This window comes from Gossypium hirsutum, chromosome D13, assembly GCF_007990345.1.
Source record: "Gossypium hirsutum isolate 1008001.06 chromosome D13, Gossypium_hirsutum_v2.1, whole genome shotgun sequence".
Lineage (NCBI taxonomy): Eukaryota > Viridiplantae > Streptophyta > Magnoliopsida > Malvales > Malvaceae > Gossypium > Gossypium hirsutum.
In genome coordinates, this window is record NC_053449.1 from 38955381 (window position 1) to 38969800 (window position 14420).

Sequence of the window (14420 nt, forward strand, 5' to 3'; positions counted from 1 at the left end):
AGCATAGCAGTTTCATAAAAAAAACAACATCACTACTAATCACAACTATTCTATTTTCAGGACACCATAACTTATACCCTTTTACACCAGTTTTATAACCAAGAAAAACACAATTAATGGATCTCGGTTCCAATTTTCCATCATTAACATAAGTATACGCAGGACACCCAAAGATCTTTAAATCAGAATAATTAGCAAGATTACCAAATCATACCTCTTGTGGAGTCTTTTTCTCAATGGCAATGGATGGAGAGTGATTGATCAAAAAATATGCAGTAGAGGCTGCTTCGTCCCAAAATGACTTCGGTAAGTTAGCATTCGACAAAATACATCAAACTTTTTCCATGATCATTCTGTTCATTCGTTCTGTAATATTGTTTTGTTGTGGAGTATGACGAACTGTCAAATGTCTCACGATCTCTTCTGACTTGCATAATTCATTAAACTCATCAGAACAGAACTCTAAGCCATTGTCTGTGTGGAAGTTTTTTATTTGTTTTCCCGTCTGTTTCAATAATAGTTTTCCAAGACTTAAATGCAAAAAACACATCATTTTTCTACTTCAGGAAAAACCGCCCAAAATTTTCTGGAAAAATCATCAATAAGTGTTAGCATATAGTTAGCTCCACCTCTCGAAGGCACTCTGGATTACCCCCCACAGCTCAGAATGAATATACTTTAATGTTCCCTTCATGTTATGGATTCATCTGGTGAATCGAACTCTCTTTTGCTTCCCAAAAATGCAGTGCTCACAAAACTTTAGCTTGCAAATTCCTTACCTATCAAGAAGTCCTCTTTTGCTCAATTCTTCCATGTCATTCTCACTCATATGCCCTAAGCGCATATGCGAAAGTCTAGTAACATCATTATCTAACAAGGAAGAGGAAGCGATAGCTACATCACCAGTAACAGTAGAACTCTGTAAAGCATATAACTTGACAGTCATTCTCTGCCCTTTCATCACAACAAGGGAACCTTTAGAAATATTCAAAACCCCACTTTCAACTATGTATTTGTACCCTTTTGAATCAAGAGTACTCAATGAAATTAAATTTCTCTTCAATTTTGGAACATGTAGCATGTCACTAGGTGTTTTGACAACTTCGTTAAACATCTTAACTTTAATCGTTCCAACATCTGCGATTTTACACGAAGCATTATTTCCCATCAAAACAACACTTTCAGACATTGTTTCGTAAGTTGTAAACCAATCCCGATTGGGACTCATGTGGAAGGTGCAGCCCAAATCAAGGATCCACTCCTCGCTCACTTTAGAATTGTTGACAAAAGCGACTAAAAGTTCACTATCGCTGTAGTCTTCTACAACATCAGCTACACCAAAATTTTTTTGGTTGTTTTCCCTTTTGATTCGCAGCCTCCCTTTTGATCTTGTTCTGCATCTTATGGCACTCAGATTTAATGTGTCCTTTCTTCTTGTAAAAGTTACAAGGTTTGCCTCTGTTTGAAGACTTCGATCTACCCTTAGATTTACCGCGAGGATTTCGTTCCTGTGTCCTTTCACGATCATCATCAATATTTCGATCTTGTCTCCCATAAACATTGATACCTTCTCCTTGAGAGTCGTGTTTAGCCATAAGATGCTTCATCTTATCACACGCGATCAAAGAATCATAAACCTTATCAACTATGAGAGACTTGCAGCTATATAAAATCGTGTCTCTAAAGGTTGAATAAGACGGGGGCAACAAATAAAGTAGAATCAACCCTAGATCTTCCTTATCATACTGAACCTTTATGGCTTCCAAGTTTGAGAGAATTTCTTTGAACACTATTACGTGTTCGTGCACAGACGCACCTTCCTTCAAACGATGAGCATAAAGACACTGCTTCATATGCAACGTGCTGGTTAGAGTTTTCGACATACATATTTGTTCCAGCCTCTTCCATAATGCAGCAGTGGTCTTCTCCTTCATCACATCCTGTAAAATTTCGTTAGACAAATGCAGATGTAACTGTGTTAATGCCTTTCGATCCTTACGCTTCTTCTCTTCCTCTGTCAATTTCGAAGGCATATTATCTATCCCTAATAGGGCATCCTCTAAATCCATCTGCGCAAGAACTGACTGCATCTTTATCTGTCACAACGCGAATTTGGTGTTGCGATCCAACAGTAAAATTTCATACTTCAGAGACGTCATTATCTTGATTGAGATGAACAACCCGGAAGCTTTGATACCAATTTGTGAAAAAATAAAATATCGGTAATGACAATGTATCACAAAGTAAAGAAAAAGAAAAAGAAAGAACACACAGATTTTTACGTGGAAACCTTTTCGAGAAAAAAATCATGGGCAGAGAAGAGAAAATAATTCACTATGTCGAATTCGAATAATTACAAGAAGAGTAGACTATATCTATTTATAGGCTTATAAAACCATATTCTAATAGAATGAATGTAGTAAGATTAAAACACCTTATTCTAATCAATATCAAATAGATGAAGTTTAATAAGGTTTAAAAACCTTATTCTAAAATAAAATAAAAGAAGTGTAGTTCTATATGGATTTTACTTTTATTTTATTTTATCACTGTATTTTATTTTAATAAGGATTCGAGTCACTCAATTCTAACATAACTAAAAAATCATAGGTGTCAAGTTCCTCTTGTATTGATTACGATTAAAACGCCCAACAATCATCATTAAATGTAGATACATTCAAGCCAAATTGAAGCTTGTCCGGTCAATTGACCCCCCCAAAAATAACATTACTTATAAATTTTTAAAAATTTATATAATTAATGTATTAATTCACAGAAAAAAAAAAGTTGATCCCAAAAAGAGTTAACCCCACATAAATTTGAATAGGATTCACCAAAATTTTTGAAAATATTTATTTTATAAAATAAATGAAACTCTCCCCGATCACTAAAACCCAAAAATTTTAAATCCTTGTATTTTCTTCAATCACTCATCATTGTTTTTCTCAAATTTATTTTATCCTCTTACTCTAGAATTTTTACAAGATAGGGGCTAAATCTTTCAATACTTTCATGTTGATTTCCCAATTTAGTATCAACTCTTCTTTTCTTTTTATGATTTATTGATTAATCCCTAGAAAATTAAGATTGTGACTTTTCTTATAATAGATTAGGATTTTTACGCAAGATTTAGTTTTTTTTATTTATTGAATATTTTGATATTATTAATTTTGTATGAAATTCCTAATACCGTGATTGAGTGATATAATTTTTGGAGGTTGATTAATGCAAATCCTTAAAGAAATTAGAATTGATTAATACAAACCCCTGAAGAAATTAGAATTGAATAGAAAATTAGCATTTTTATTTAGACATTGTTGTTAGTGTAATTATTATGAATCTTGTGTTTGAAAATTTGATATATTGCATTCTCATAACACCAAAAAGCACTTAAGTGATGTTTATTTTTGTAAAAGAAAATTACTAATGGTATGTTGGCTTCATGAAAATCATTACATGTTTAAGGCTTAGATATATTTGTTTTGAATGTTTAATAGGAATGAAAAATTATTTAAAAAGAGTCTACTAGTTAAATATATGAAGAACAATAAGAAAAAACATTATGCATTAGTTATATAACTTTTATAAACTTAAAAAATTGACTTTATAATCCAAATTTCCTAACTTCGTGTAACAACCAATTTTCTAGTGGTTTCGGGATCATAATTTCGATGTGTGAGTCTGTATAATATTTTACGAGGTTAATTGAAGATTGTATTAAATTTTGGTCCGTATAATATTTTGGTTAGTTTTCTAGTAGTGTTGAAAATAGTGATTTCGTGTAATATTTATGAGGTTAATTGAAGATTGTATTAAATTTTGGTCTGGTAATTTTATTGTTTGGTTAGTTAATTAAAGAAAAAGGACTAAATTGTAAAACCTACAAAAGTTAATCACTATTAGTATTTAAGTGCCCATTTGTATAAATTAATAAAATGGGATGGTATAATATGGCACTTTAGCCATAATTGAAGATGGTGGACGGTAATATGGTTGATTTCTTAAGTTATAATTTAAAATGTTTAATTAAATTAATAATTAAGTATTAAAATAATAAAAAAAACAAAAGGAAAACCAAGTTCATCTCTTTCATTTCTTGCTTCTCAACCAAAACTTTCATGGTTAAAACCTAGGAGCATTCGGCCTTGCTATTCACCATGCATGTACGTGTTTTCTCGGTCTATTTTTCTTGAATTTTATATTTTTGAGTTCGTTGTAATGAAATCTAACTAGTTTAGGGGTTAAATTGTGAAACTATCAAATTTTAGAAAATATGCCATTGAGATTTTTGAAACTTTTTAGTTGTGTTTGGCTTGGTTTGAAGCTTGGTGATGATTTTGATGGTAGTTTACGAAGTATTTTTTATAATTTATAAGTTTAAGGATTAAATTGAAAGTATGTAAAATTTGGTATGGTTTCATTGTAAAATTTCAAGATTTTATGGCTGGTTTGAGGTGGTTAAGCATTCGGCTTAATGGGTGTACAAGGTTTAATTGTGAAAATAATCCTATTTTAGTTTAAGGACCAAGTTGAATAAAGTATGAAAATATGAGGCAATTATAAAAAATTGTAAATAGGAATCCATGCTCAATAAATTGAATATTTCCATAAATTTGAAGCTACTAATTGAAATAAACTACTTTATAGATCAAAATCCGGTAGATAATCGTGGAAAAAGAAAAATTGCTAATTAGTCCCTGAATTTTTACCATCCATGCAGTTTAGCCCAGGTAAGTTCATACGGTTTAATTTGGTATAATTGGTATTATTGTGTTGAGTTCTAAATTTTGGTATGTTAAAATAAATGTATGTGTGTATGTATGTATGTATGTATGTATGTATGTATGTATGTATGTATGTGTGTATGTGTGTATGTATGTATGTATGTATGTATGTATGTATGTATGTATATGTTTGAATTCTTACAAATTGGTTCAAGGGGAGAAAATGATTTGAATTGTAAAATGTTATGTGATCTTGTATATCGAGCTCGGATGAACATAGGATAGAATACAATTGGCATGTCAATAGGTTATTTTGTGTGCTGTATAGGATTGACCTATGATGAGATGCTGAGTTTTTACTTGATATTATACATTGAAATATATCGGAGTCAAGCATTTGTTGCGGACTATCGAGTTATATTTATAGTGATTCTGACGTGTTTTTAGGGGCGGATGTAAACCCTACGGGCTTGTCACTTGATGCCCAGGCGTGTTTCTGAAGGGATGTTAGCCTACGGGCTAGGCACTTGATACCTAGGCATGTTTTTAGTTGGATTGGCTCAATTGAGCATTTTGGTGTGTCTTGGGTGGATAACCGTGTATCTGTATCTGTTTATATCATTCATCGAGCAGATTTCAATTGGTTAAATATCTTGCTAATGGATTTTATGAATGTCTACATAATTTTCGACATTAGATCGTGACTTGGTAATTGAACGACTTTGTATGGTTGAATAGATTATGCAACTCGTGTATAAAGCTCACACGTTGAATGACTGTGGTTGACAGGGTTAATTGTTTATTAATAGTGTTGTTAAATGTTATGCTATGTTTATATGGTAAGTTTTATTGTTTCGACCTGTGAACTTAGTAAGATCTATTGTAGCTTACTTGTGTCATTTTCTTATTTTCTTGTAGATATCGTTTTATGGAATCAGGCGATCAGATCAACTCGAAGATCACATTATCCAGCTAACTATTGGTAGATTTTGAAAATGTTTTCTTTTGGGATATTGGCATGTAATAGGAGAATCATGTATATGTTTTAAGTACTTACTATAAAATGGTATGCTCTATACTCGTGTAATGAATGTATGCTTTTAGTTGATAATACGCTTATTCATGGTTTGGTATGAAAATCCAATTGTGGTGTGGAACTTGTCATGTAGTAGGAGTTTATATGTCTATAAAGGTGTTTAAGATATCAAAGTTGTATAGACTTGTTCATAGAATGAAGTGGTTGAAATTGTTATGATAGGTTATTAGCTTGATGGATGGAATGGTATGTTTGATAAGATTATTAAGTAGCTGAACTTGTGGTTGTTGAATATAAATTTAGTTTGATATTTGATTTGTGGTGCCAATGAGGGCATATTGGTTAGACACATAGGTTGAATGATTTTGGCATGTTTTGAGCTTGTTTGAATGTGTTTTGATGGTATATAAATGGTTGATATTGGTTTGGCTTGGCACTTAAGAAATTTGTTATGTTTTGGCTTGTTTTGGAAGTCATTTTAGGTGCACACGGCCTGAGACACGGGCTATCACATGGCCGTGTGCCACACACAGTCACTCCACACGACCATTTGGCCTATTCAATTTTGGTGAAAATATGTCTCACACAAACTTAGGTTGTTACACGGCTTGAAGACATGGCCTTGTGACCCTATTTCGAATCACACACAGGTTGGCACACGGTCTGCGACACGGCTGTGTGACCGTATTTTCGAACTGTACACGATTTGACCACAGGGTCATGTCCCTAAGCCATATTGCTGTGTGACCCCTATTTGTATATTTTACTCAAAATTTTGTAGAAGTTTCAATTTAATCCATAATTGATCTCGGTTTATTTTAAATGTTCCGTAAACTCAAATTAGGTCCAGATTTGATTGAAAAGCATATAAATGATTGAATATTATTTATTTGGTTGATTTTGATTGAAAATCATGATAAATGTTAATAGATTATTATCGTAATGCCTTATAGCTTGGGTCAGATGACTGGACTGGGTATAGGGTGTTACACTTTATCCCTAGATACACTGGTTTATTTGATAACTTGACATCTGTAGGTGTCAAGGTCCTTCATACTGTACTAGATGCACTTTTTGCACTTATAAAGAATTTTAAGTTAGGAAAACATGGTGGTTGAACTATCCATAAGAAAACTCATCATCTATAAATATTGAAGGACCTCTCAAAAAAAAACTTATAAAAAATAACTTTTAAACACATCTATTTTAATACTAATTATTTTATTGTATTGAAATAAAAATCATTTTTTATATTTGCAGATTGAGTTTTAGCTCGATTGGTATGGACATTGTTGTTAATGCAAGAGGACATAGGTTCAAGTGCGTTGAAGCGCATTATTCTCCTATTTATGTGTTAGAGAGGGGCTATGGGTAGTTCTAGACATTGTTTCGAAAAGATCAGAGATGATCAGAAGGATTGTTCTCGTAGAGTATTTTTATTAAATTGGTAGAATAATTTAAATAAGGGTAAACTACATCCAACTCAAAGGTCATTAAGCTATTTATAAGTTTATGTTTTGGTCATTTAATTTCAAAAGGTTACAAAATGACTATTAAATTATTCAAAAAATTTCATGTAAGTTATTAGGCTTTTAGAATTGTTGTTATATGACCTTTTGTGTTTGCAACTTTTACACTAACCGAAATCTCACTTTCCTCTTCTTTTTTACAATTTAGTTTTTTTCGTGAAACAACTTTAAATGTCACAGACCAACAAATTAAAATTCAAATAACTTTCTTTTCTGATCTTCGACATTGACCATTAGATTAACTTGGATCTACAATATGTTCTTCTATTCATCGACATATATGATCCATTGTATTGATCGTTAAATCGTTGCTTGAAGCTCGTTAATTAGACTTTTAAAAAAAAAATAAACTTAACAACTAAGTGGCTTAAATAAAAACTTTCAAATAATATAGTAACCATTTTGTAACTTTTTAAAATTAAATGACTAAAACGTAAACATACTAATAATTTAGTTACTTCGGAGGTAAACCTAAAAAGTTCGGCTGGCATAAGGTGGATGCGGATCTCGAATTCTCAACCCGGCCGAAAAAATTCACTGTAGCGTAGGACTCGACCATACGAATTGAACCCGACTAAATTGAAGATAGAAAAAGTGTTTAAAACATTAATCATACTTCTAATCTGCAACATTAAGCCTAATAAAATTAAAAAACAAGCCAAAAAAAAAGAAAGAGAAAAGTCCCCACGCCAAGCCAACCGTATCATTTCTTCTTTGTAGTTTTACTTTATTGGTAGTTCCTCCTCAGCTTCGCCGGCGCTTGACTCTACCGTTCGTCTCTGATCAACTGCCCACTTAACGGCCAATTACGTGTCCATCCCTCTTTTTTGCTTTCTCTAGCTCCGCCATGACAAAACCTCAATTTTTAGATCTCTAAATTCTAAATTCTAAATCTGAATCTAGATTTAGATTCATTTTTTTTAAAATTTTAGTTAAATATATATTTTCGTTTTAGAGCTATGGCGACGAGGAACCGGTCGCTGCTATTCAGGAAATACAGGGATGCGTTGAAGAGTGTTAGAATTCCGGCGAGTTGGTCGGCATCGTCTGCGGCGACCAAGAGCTCCGGTGGAGGACCGGTGATCGAGATGGTTAGTACTTCGTTGCTCCATCCAAATCGTTCTTATACTCCTCTAAGTACCGAGGATCCTGGAAATTCAAGGTAATTCAACGTTTGCAACTATTAGTTTTCAATATAAGATTAAAAAAAAAAATTCAATATCGAGAGCAATAGTTGCTTTTCTTTTACTTATGCGTGAATTTATCTAAATATAATTAGTTAGCTTACTTGAGCTGAATTTGTCTCATTTTATTTTCAGTAAAATTGGTATAGTTTAGGCTGAGCAGGAGTGTTAGATTATAAACTGTTTCGAGGAATTGGCATCGAAGAGATGCTTATGATTGAATTTGTTGGTAATCCTTGAATAATTCTTACAAGAATGATTTAGCTGTGAGATATTTCAAATGATATGGAAAGAGCTACAAAGATTATGAGGCGGTTTATGCAGTGCAATGAAAGATCAAAGTTTTGCAATGAGGGAATGTAGACATAAACCACAATTGGGTTTTCTTGTCAAGTTCATGTTCTCGTTCAAATAGTTATAAGTACGTCTATATCTCTGTTTGAATGATCATATAACTCTGTAGTAGGACAATAAGGTGTTGTTTGCTTGTTGCAGTAAGGGTGCAGTTACAGTGGGTCTACCACCAGCTTGGGTAGATGTGTCTGAAGAAATAGCAGCAAATGTGCAACGTGCACGGACAAAAATGGCTGAGTTGGCTAAGGCTCATGCAAAGGCTTTAATGCCTTCATTTGGTGATGGTAAAGAAGATCAACGCATTATTGAGTCTCTTACCCATGAGATAACTAATCTGTTGAGGAAATCAGAGAAGAGATTACAAAAACTCTCTGCATCTGGACCTTCTGAGGATTCAAATGTTAGGAAAAATGTCCAGGTAAGGCTTAGTGATGGTGAGATAAAAGGTCATCTTTGACTTTCTAGCCCTTACGCATATGTCATTGCTGAAAGGAAGATAATAATGTCCGATGTTCAGGGCTTTATTTGGCATGCCCTCTGACATAATTTTAAGCTTTTATGCTCTTGAATGATGTGCTATTCTGAACTGTTCTTTTGTTTACATTTCTTGTTTTTCATGTTTCTCTCCTTTTTGGCAGCGTCAACTTGCTACTGACCTTCAGAACCTATCAATGGAGCTCCGGAAGAAGCAATCAACTTATTTGAAGCGCCTCAGGCAGCAAACAGAGGTATAGAAAGAAATTTCCTTCTTGGCAATGCAATATTGCATAATGTTTGGTTGTAGTTTGACATGCCAAATGGTCATACAATTTCAATTTCAAACTCTTTCCATTCATTTCTGTGTTTTCCAGTCTTATTATAATGCATTCTGTGCATTTCTTTAATGTAACTAAATTACTGGTTTCTATTGTAGGGCCAGGATGGAGTTGATCTAGAGATGAATATAAATGGAAATAGGTCTTATGCAGAAAATGATGACTTGGATGATATGGTATACTGGTTCTTTAAACCTTTTTTCTTTTGTAATATACGATCAATCCAAACACATTTCACAAAACTCATGTTTGTGGTGGTGAATGCCAAATAGCATGTTAGGATCTTGATAATCATGTGAGAATCAAGCTCCAAAATGTGCCTAGTTTAACTTCCTTATCTTTCCCCTGTATAATTATATTAGGTTTTGATGGATTTGTGTCTTTTATCTGATTCCAGTTTAGTGTCAGATTCTAACATTTCATAATGATGTCATTTAGATATTTAGTGAGCATCAGATGGCAAAGTTAAAACAAAATGAGGCACTCACAGTTGAGAGGGAAAGGGAGATTCAACAGGCAAGTTCATTGCTCTTGATCTTTTTTTCATCTGATGCTGCTTTCATAGCCATCCGAAATGAATTATTTTTGCTTGTATTAAAATTGTTTGTGTAGGTTGTGGAGTCTGTAAATGAGCTTGCTCAGATTATGAAAGATCTGTCAGTTCTTGTGATTGATCAGGTAATGATCCATCTAGCATTAATTGTAAGTTACAAACGTGTTCCAGAGTCATTAAATGCAATCTCCAAAACAGGGTACCATTGTGGATAGGATAGACTACAACATTCAAAATGTTGCAACTACAGTTGAAGAAGGCCTCAAACAACTACAGAAGGTCTTGTCTTCCTCCAATTATTGATCTTAATTTACATGTTTTCTGGGAATCATTCTAAATTCTTGTATGAATTCGAGTTGCAGGCAGAGAGAACACAGAAACAGGGAGGCATGGTGATGTGTGCTACAGTGCTCGTTATAATGTGCTTTGTCATGTTGGTCCTCCTAATCCTCAAGGAGATAATCTTTTGATTCGCATGCATGTTTTTTTCGTTGATGATTTCCAGTTTGACCAGCGGTGAGAGCCCATTACTTTACATTATCGAGAATCAGCAATTTCCTTGGTCAGCAGCATGAGCATGGGGGGATTTTGAATACCCCCATATGCATACGACTTTACCGTCATGATTACTTATTTTCTTACTCTTCAATTCTTGGGTTGTCCTTTCAAGAAGAGGAAGAGGCGGGTGTTTGAATCGCGTTTAGAGGATTGATCTATAATAGACTTTATAAGTTATGATGTATTCTTTTTCCTTGAGAAAGGAAAGGAGCTGATATTGATTCTTTAAAACTCCCTGGGTGGGAATTTCTAGCTTTAGGGGATTCCCATGAGGAGATGGGGTGTTTGGCTATATATATATATATATGTATTACCTTGTATCAATTCTTTTAATTTCAAAGAAATGGCACATAAATCCACATTGTAATTTATGCATATGCAGTTGCCATGAGGATTGAGATCCAAAGGCTGAAAGTCATAATATGTATAGCCTAGCAATCTTTTATTATGTATTACAGTTCATGGTTGCAAATTTTTTTTAGTTGTATTATAAGTTATTTTCGATGTTAAAGTCCACTGCTTTCGTAGCTCAGTTGGTTAGAGCACCTGTTTAGTAAGCGGGAGGTCTTGAGTTCAACTCTCAATGAAAGCATTTCTCCGTTTGGAATTTTTTGTTCCTTATAATTATTCGTAGCCTGCAGAGGTTAAAGTTTATCTATAACTTAATTACCTTTTTATTTAAAAATTTCAATCGAGTATTATATGTTAAAATTTGTCAACTTGAAATTTTGGTAAAATTGCCTTACTTATATAGAAACTACCAACAATGATAATGATTAGACTAGGATGTGCTTGGTTGGGTGAAAAAGTTAAGGGATTAGAGGGAAGAAAGAAAATAAATTTTGAGTGTACTTAGTTAGGAAGAAAAGTGAGGAAAAAAAAAGAGGAGAGATCATTTTTCATCCTAATGCATAAAAATTAACACTTCTAAATTAAAATGATGAGAGGAGAAAATGAAAGAGATGTGCATGTTAATTAAAAAGTATGCATTTTAAAAATGTTTTATTTTCTTTCTTTCCATTTTTCACCTCTCCTACCAAGTACACCAATGATCACTCTACACCAAATCTATAAGTATAGGGACTACCATCACATTTTAACGTAAATAGAATTAGGCGAATCCCTTTTGTTTATTGATTTATCATTCCAAATTCCAGTTTTAATTGAAGAAATTCCAAGTGTCAGATAGTTTAGCCTCTGAAATGAAGGAAAAATTCCATTTGGGGCTTAAATGGGCAGGCAGGAAAAGCGTTGGGTTTAGGCGATATTACTTCACTCTTGAGGCCACTTCAGGCCCATCACCACACCCGAAAAGATCAACTACCATTCCCCAAGATGAACTTCCTCTCAACAATCTACATGCTACATACTACAATCATCTTTCGTAACAAAAATACGCCATTCTCATTGATTCTCGATCTACTATTTACATTATGATTGAACCATCATCAGCCATCCCCAAAAAACATTACTTCCCTCAACTCTCTCTTACGTAAAAAAAACAAAACAAAAAAAAGAAGAAGCAGCAGCAGCAGTCAATAACATGGGTTTTTTTCATTTCACTAATAAGGAAAATCCCAGGCAAAAAAAAGACAAAATGAAGAAACAGCTTTTTCGGTTAGTGTTTCCCCCCCCCCTCCTTTTTGAAACCCCCATTTCGTTTGTTTTGTTTTGTCTAGTCTGTTTCATATTTTACGCAAAAACTGTGTCACACGACAATGCCATCAAAGAAATTGCAGCTTGTTCTTCCTCTCCCAACTTCCTTCTCCTTTGGCACCTTTGTTTCTTTACCACCCCAGATAAAGACGATGAGGTTTGCAACAAAACTTCACTGCCCAAAGCAAATAATCTCATCTTCACACTCTCGCTCAATCCATTTAAGTTGGCACTCAGATTCTCTCCACCACCATCATTTGTTGGAGCACTAGAGCTGCTACTATCTGATGATGGTGAATGTGATATCTCCTTCTTCTTCTTCTCTATTCCTTTGTTCAAACCCAACATTGCTCTCCTTTTTTTCCTGTATCTGATTCCACATGCATTGCACAGTGACTGAAATTACCCCCCAAAAAGCAAAAAACAAAACAATCAATAAATTTCAAATAAAGCAAAGTAATAGATTTGGTGATGATTATTATTAACCAAAACAATCAAACGGGATGAAGACTCATCAACTTAAAAAGAAGCAAATATATGTATGAAAAAAGATGAGAGCTTTTGCCAGAGAAGGACTCATGCTGATGATTTTAAAAGAAAAAAGGAAATAAACCCAAACTTCAAAAAGATGTGTGTGAGAGAGAGATGAAAATGGAAGGATAAAAAAAATACCTTGGGGCCAGCAGGGCCACCTCTCCAAAGAGGGGTTTTTGTGGTTTTGCAATCAGTACAAAACTTCTTGTTGCTCTCACTCATCATATCTTCACTCCATGATTTCTGAATAATAAATACAGATCTAATCAGTAAATTAAAAAGAAAAGAAACAATAGGTTGAAAAAAGAAATGAAAAACTTCGAAGCATTGAAGATGATTTTTTTTTTTATGATCCACCTTTGCTCTCAGATCCATTACACCCATGAAGCAACTCTACAGATATATTTGGTTCAAACAGAATGATAAAGCGAAAAGAAAAAGAAAACCTATTCAAAGCTTGATGGGCAAAGAAAAACCAACTTAACAATCATAAACCTTTCTCATTTACTGAGACGAAAAAAAACAGAGAAAAGGAGAGAAGATTTTGCTCTCAAAGAACAAAACCCAGAAACTCAAAAATGAAAAGAGAAAAGCTAAAATTTGCAAATAGAGAAAGAGAGAAGAGAAAACAAAAATGTAGAAAATGAAGAAGGGACAGGGAGCGAGAGGTTGTCAGAGCAACAAACCCTACACAGAGGGGGTGATAAAAAGACGGGAATGACCCCCTAGTGGTGACAACTGAGCGCCGCTCCACTGTGAATGAGTGAAAAAACACACCCGCCAAAATTTTGAGAAGGGCAGGGTACACGTGGCAACATGCAGGAGGGCTGGGCTGGAGATGAATTTTCAGGTGCTTCACTGTCAATTTTTTTCTTTTTAGTACCACAGTGTGGTAATGATAGGTTTACATACTAGGCCCCCCACGTGATTTACCCTTTTTCCTTTTTGCAAAAATGGGTTTTTTATACGAAAGAAATAGACGATCGGAAGTTTGTTTTTTTGTTTTTTACTGAGTTATTGTATTCTTTAATGTTAATGTTAATTGCAGGAAGCATCTTTCTTTTTACCAAAAAAGCTTTTTTTTTTAAATTTATCGAAATGAGCCACTTTTTTAATTATTTATTGGAATAGGCTATTTTCCGTTAAATCGCTGTCAAGTAAGCGATGTCAGGGTACGTGACAGATCATCGCGTCCACGTCATATGTCACGTAGTGCGTTTCCGGGGACGCGATTTTGACGTTAATTTTACGTTTGGGTTTTTTGGGTTTTAGAGTTTAGGGTGGTGCAGGCTTTTTAAGGTTTAGGGGTCCCCGGAAAAATTATTTCGAGTTGACGTTTCTGGTCAAATAGTATAAAATCGCTTCTACCAAGATGCTATCAGAGAAGAAATTGTGAAATCGTGCCCTTGTGGACGCGATTTCGGTACAGTTGGTCATGTAAGAAATAATTTTTTTTGACGTTTTCTGAGCAAATAGT

General features: G+C 34.0%; 2 protein-coding genes and 1 non-coding gene across 4 annotated transcripts; 2 read left to right on the plus strand and 1 right to left on the minus strand.

Annotated features, from left to right (window-relative positions):
- Positions 1-7921: 7921 nt before the first annotated feature.
- LOC107920745 (syntaxin-43) lies at positions 7922-11122 on the plus strand. Its single transcript, XM_016850590.2, has 8 exons — positions 7922-8451; positions 8969-9245; positions 9466-9555; positions 9741-9818; positions 10081-10158; positions 10255-10320; positions 10394-10474; positions 10558-11122. Exons 1-8 carry the CDS (start codon positions 8249-8251, stop codon positions 10663-10665), a joined length of 981 nt encoding a protein of 326 aa, XP_016706079.2. The 5' UTR covers positions 7922-8248; the 3' UTR covers positions 10666-11122.
- Positions 11123-11271: 149 nt separating this feature from the next.
- TRNAT-AGU (transfer RNA threonine (anticodon AGU)) lies at positions 11272-11345 on the plus strand. Its single transcript has one exon. It is a non-coding gene; the product is annotated as a tRNA-Thr (tRNA).
- A 788-nt stretch (positions 11346-12133) lies between these two features.
- On the minus strand, positions 12134-13695 carry LOC121225023 (GATA transcription factor 15). Of its 2 annotated transcripts, none has more exons than XM_041108713.1 (3): positions 13301-13695; positions 13082-13186; positions 12134-12805 (listed from the first exon to the last, which is right to left on the minus strand). In XM_041108713.1, exons 1-3 carry the CDS (start codon positions 13325-13327, stop codon positions 12446-12448), a joined length of 492 nt encoding a protein of 163 aa, XP_040964647.1. In that variant the 5' UTR covers positions 13328-13695; the 3' UTR covers positions 12134-12445. The 2 variants fall into 2 exon arrangements, with proteins under 2 accessions (XP_040964647.1, XP_040964648.1); XM_041108714.1 differs by having other exon boundaries at positions 13390-13644.
- Between the last annotated feature and the right edge of the window lie 725 nt (positions 13696-14420).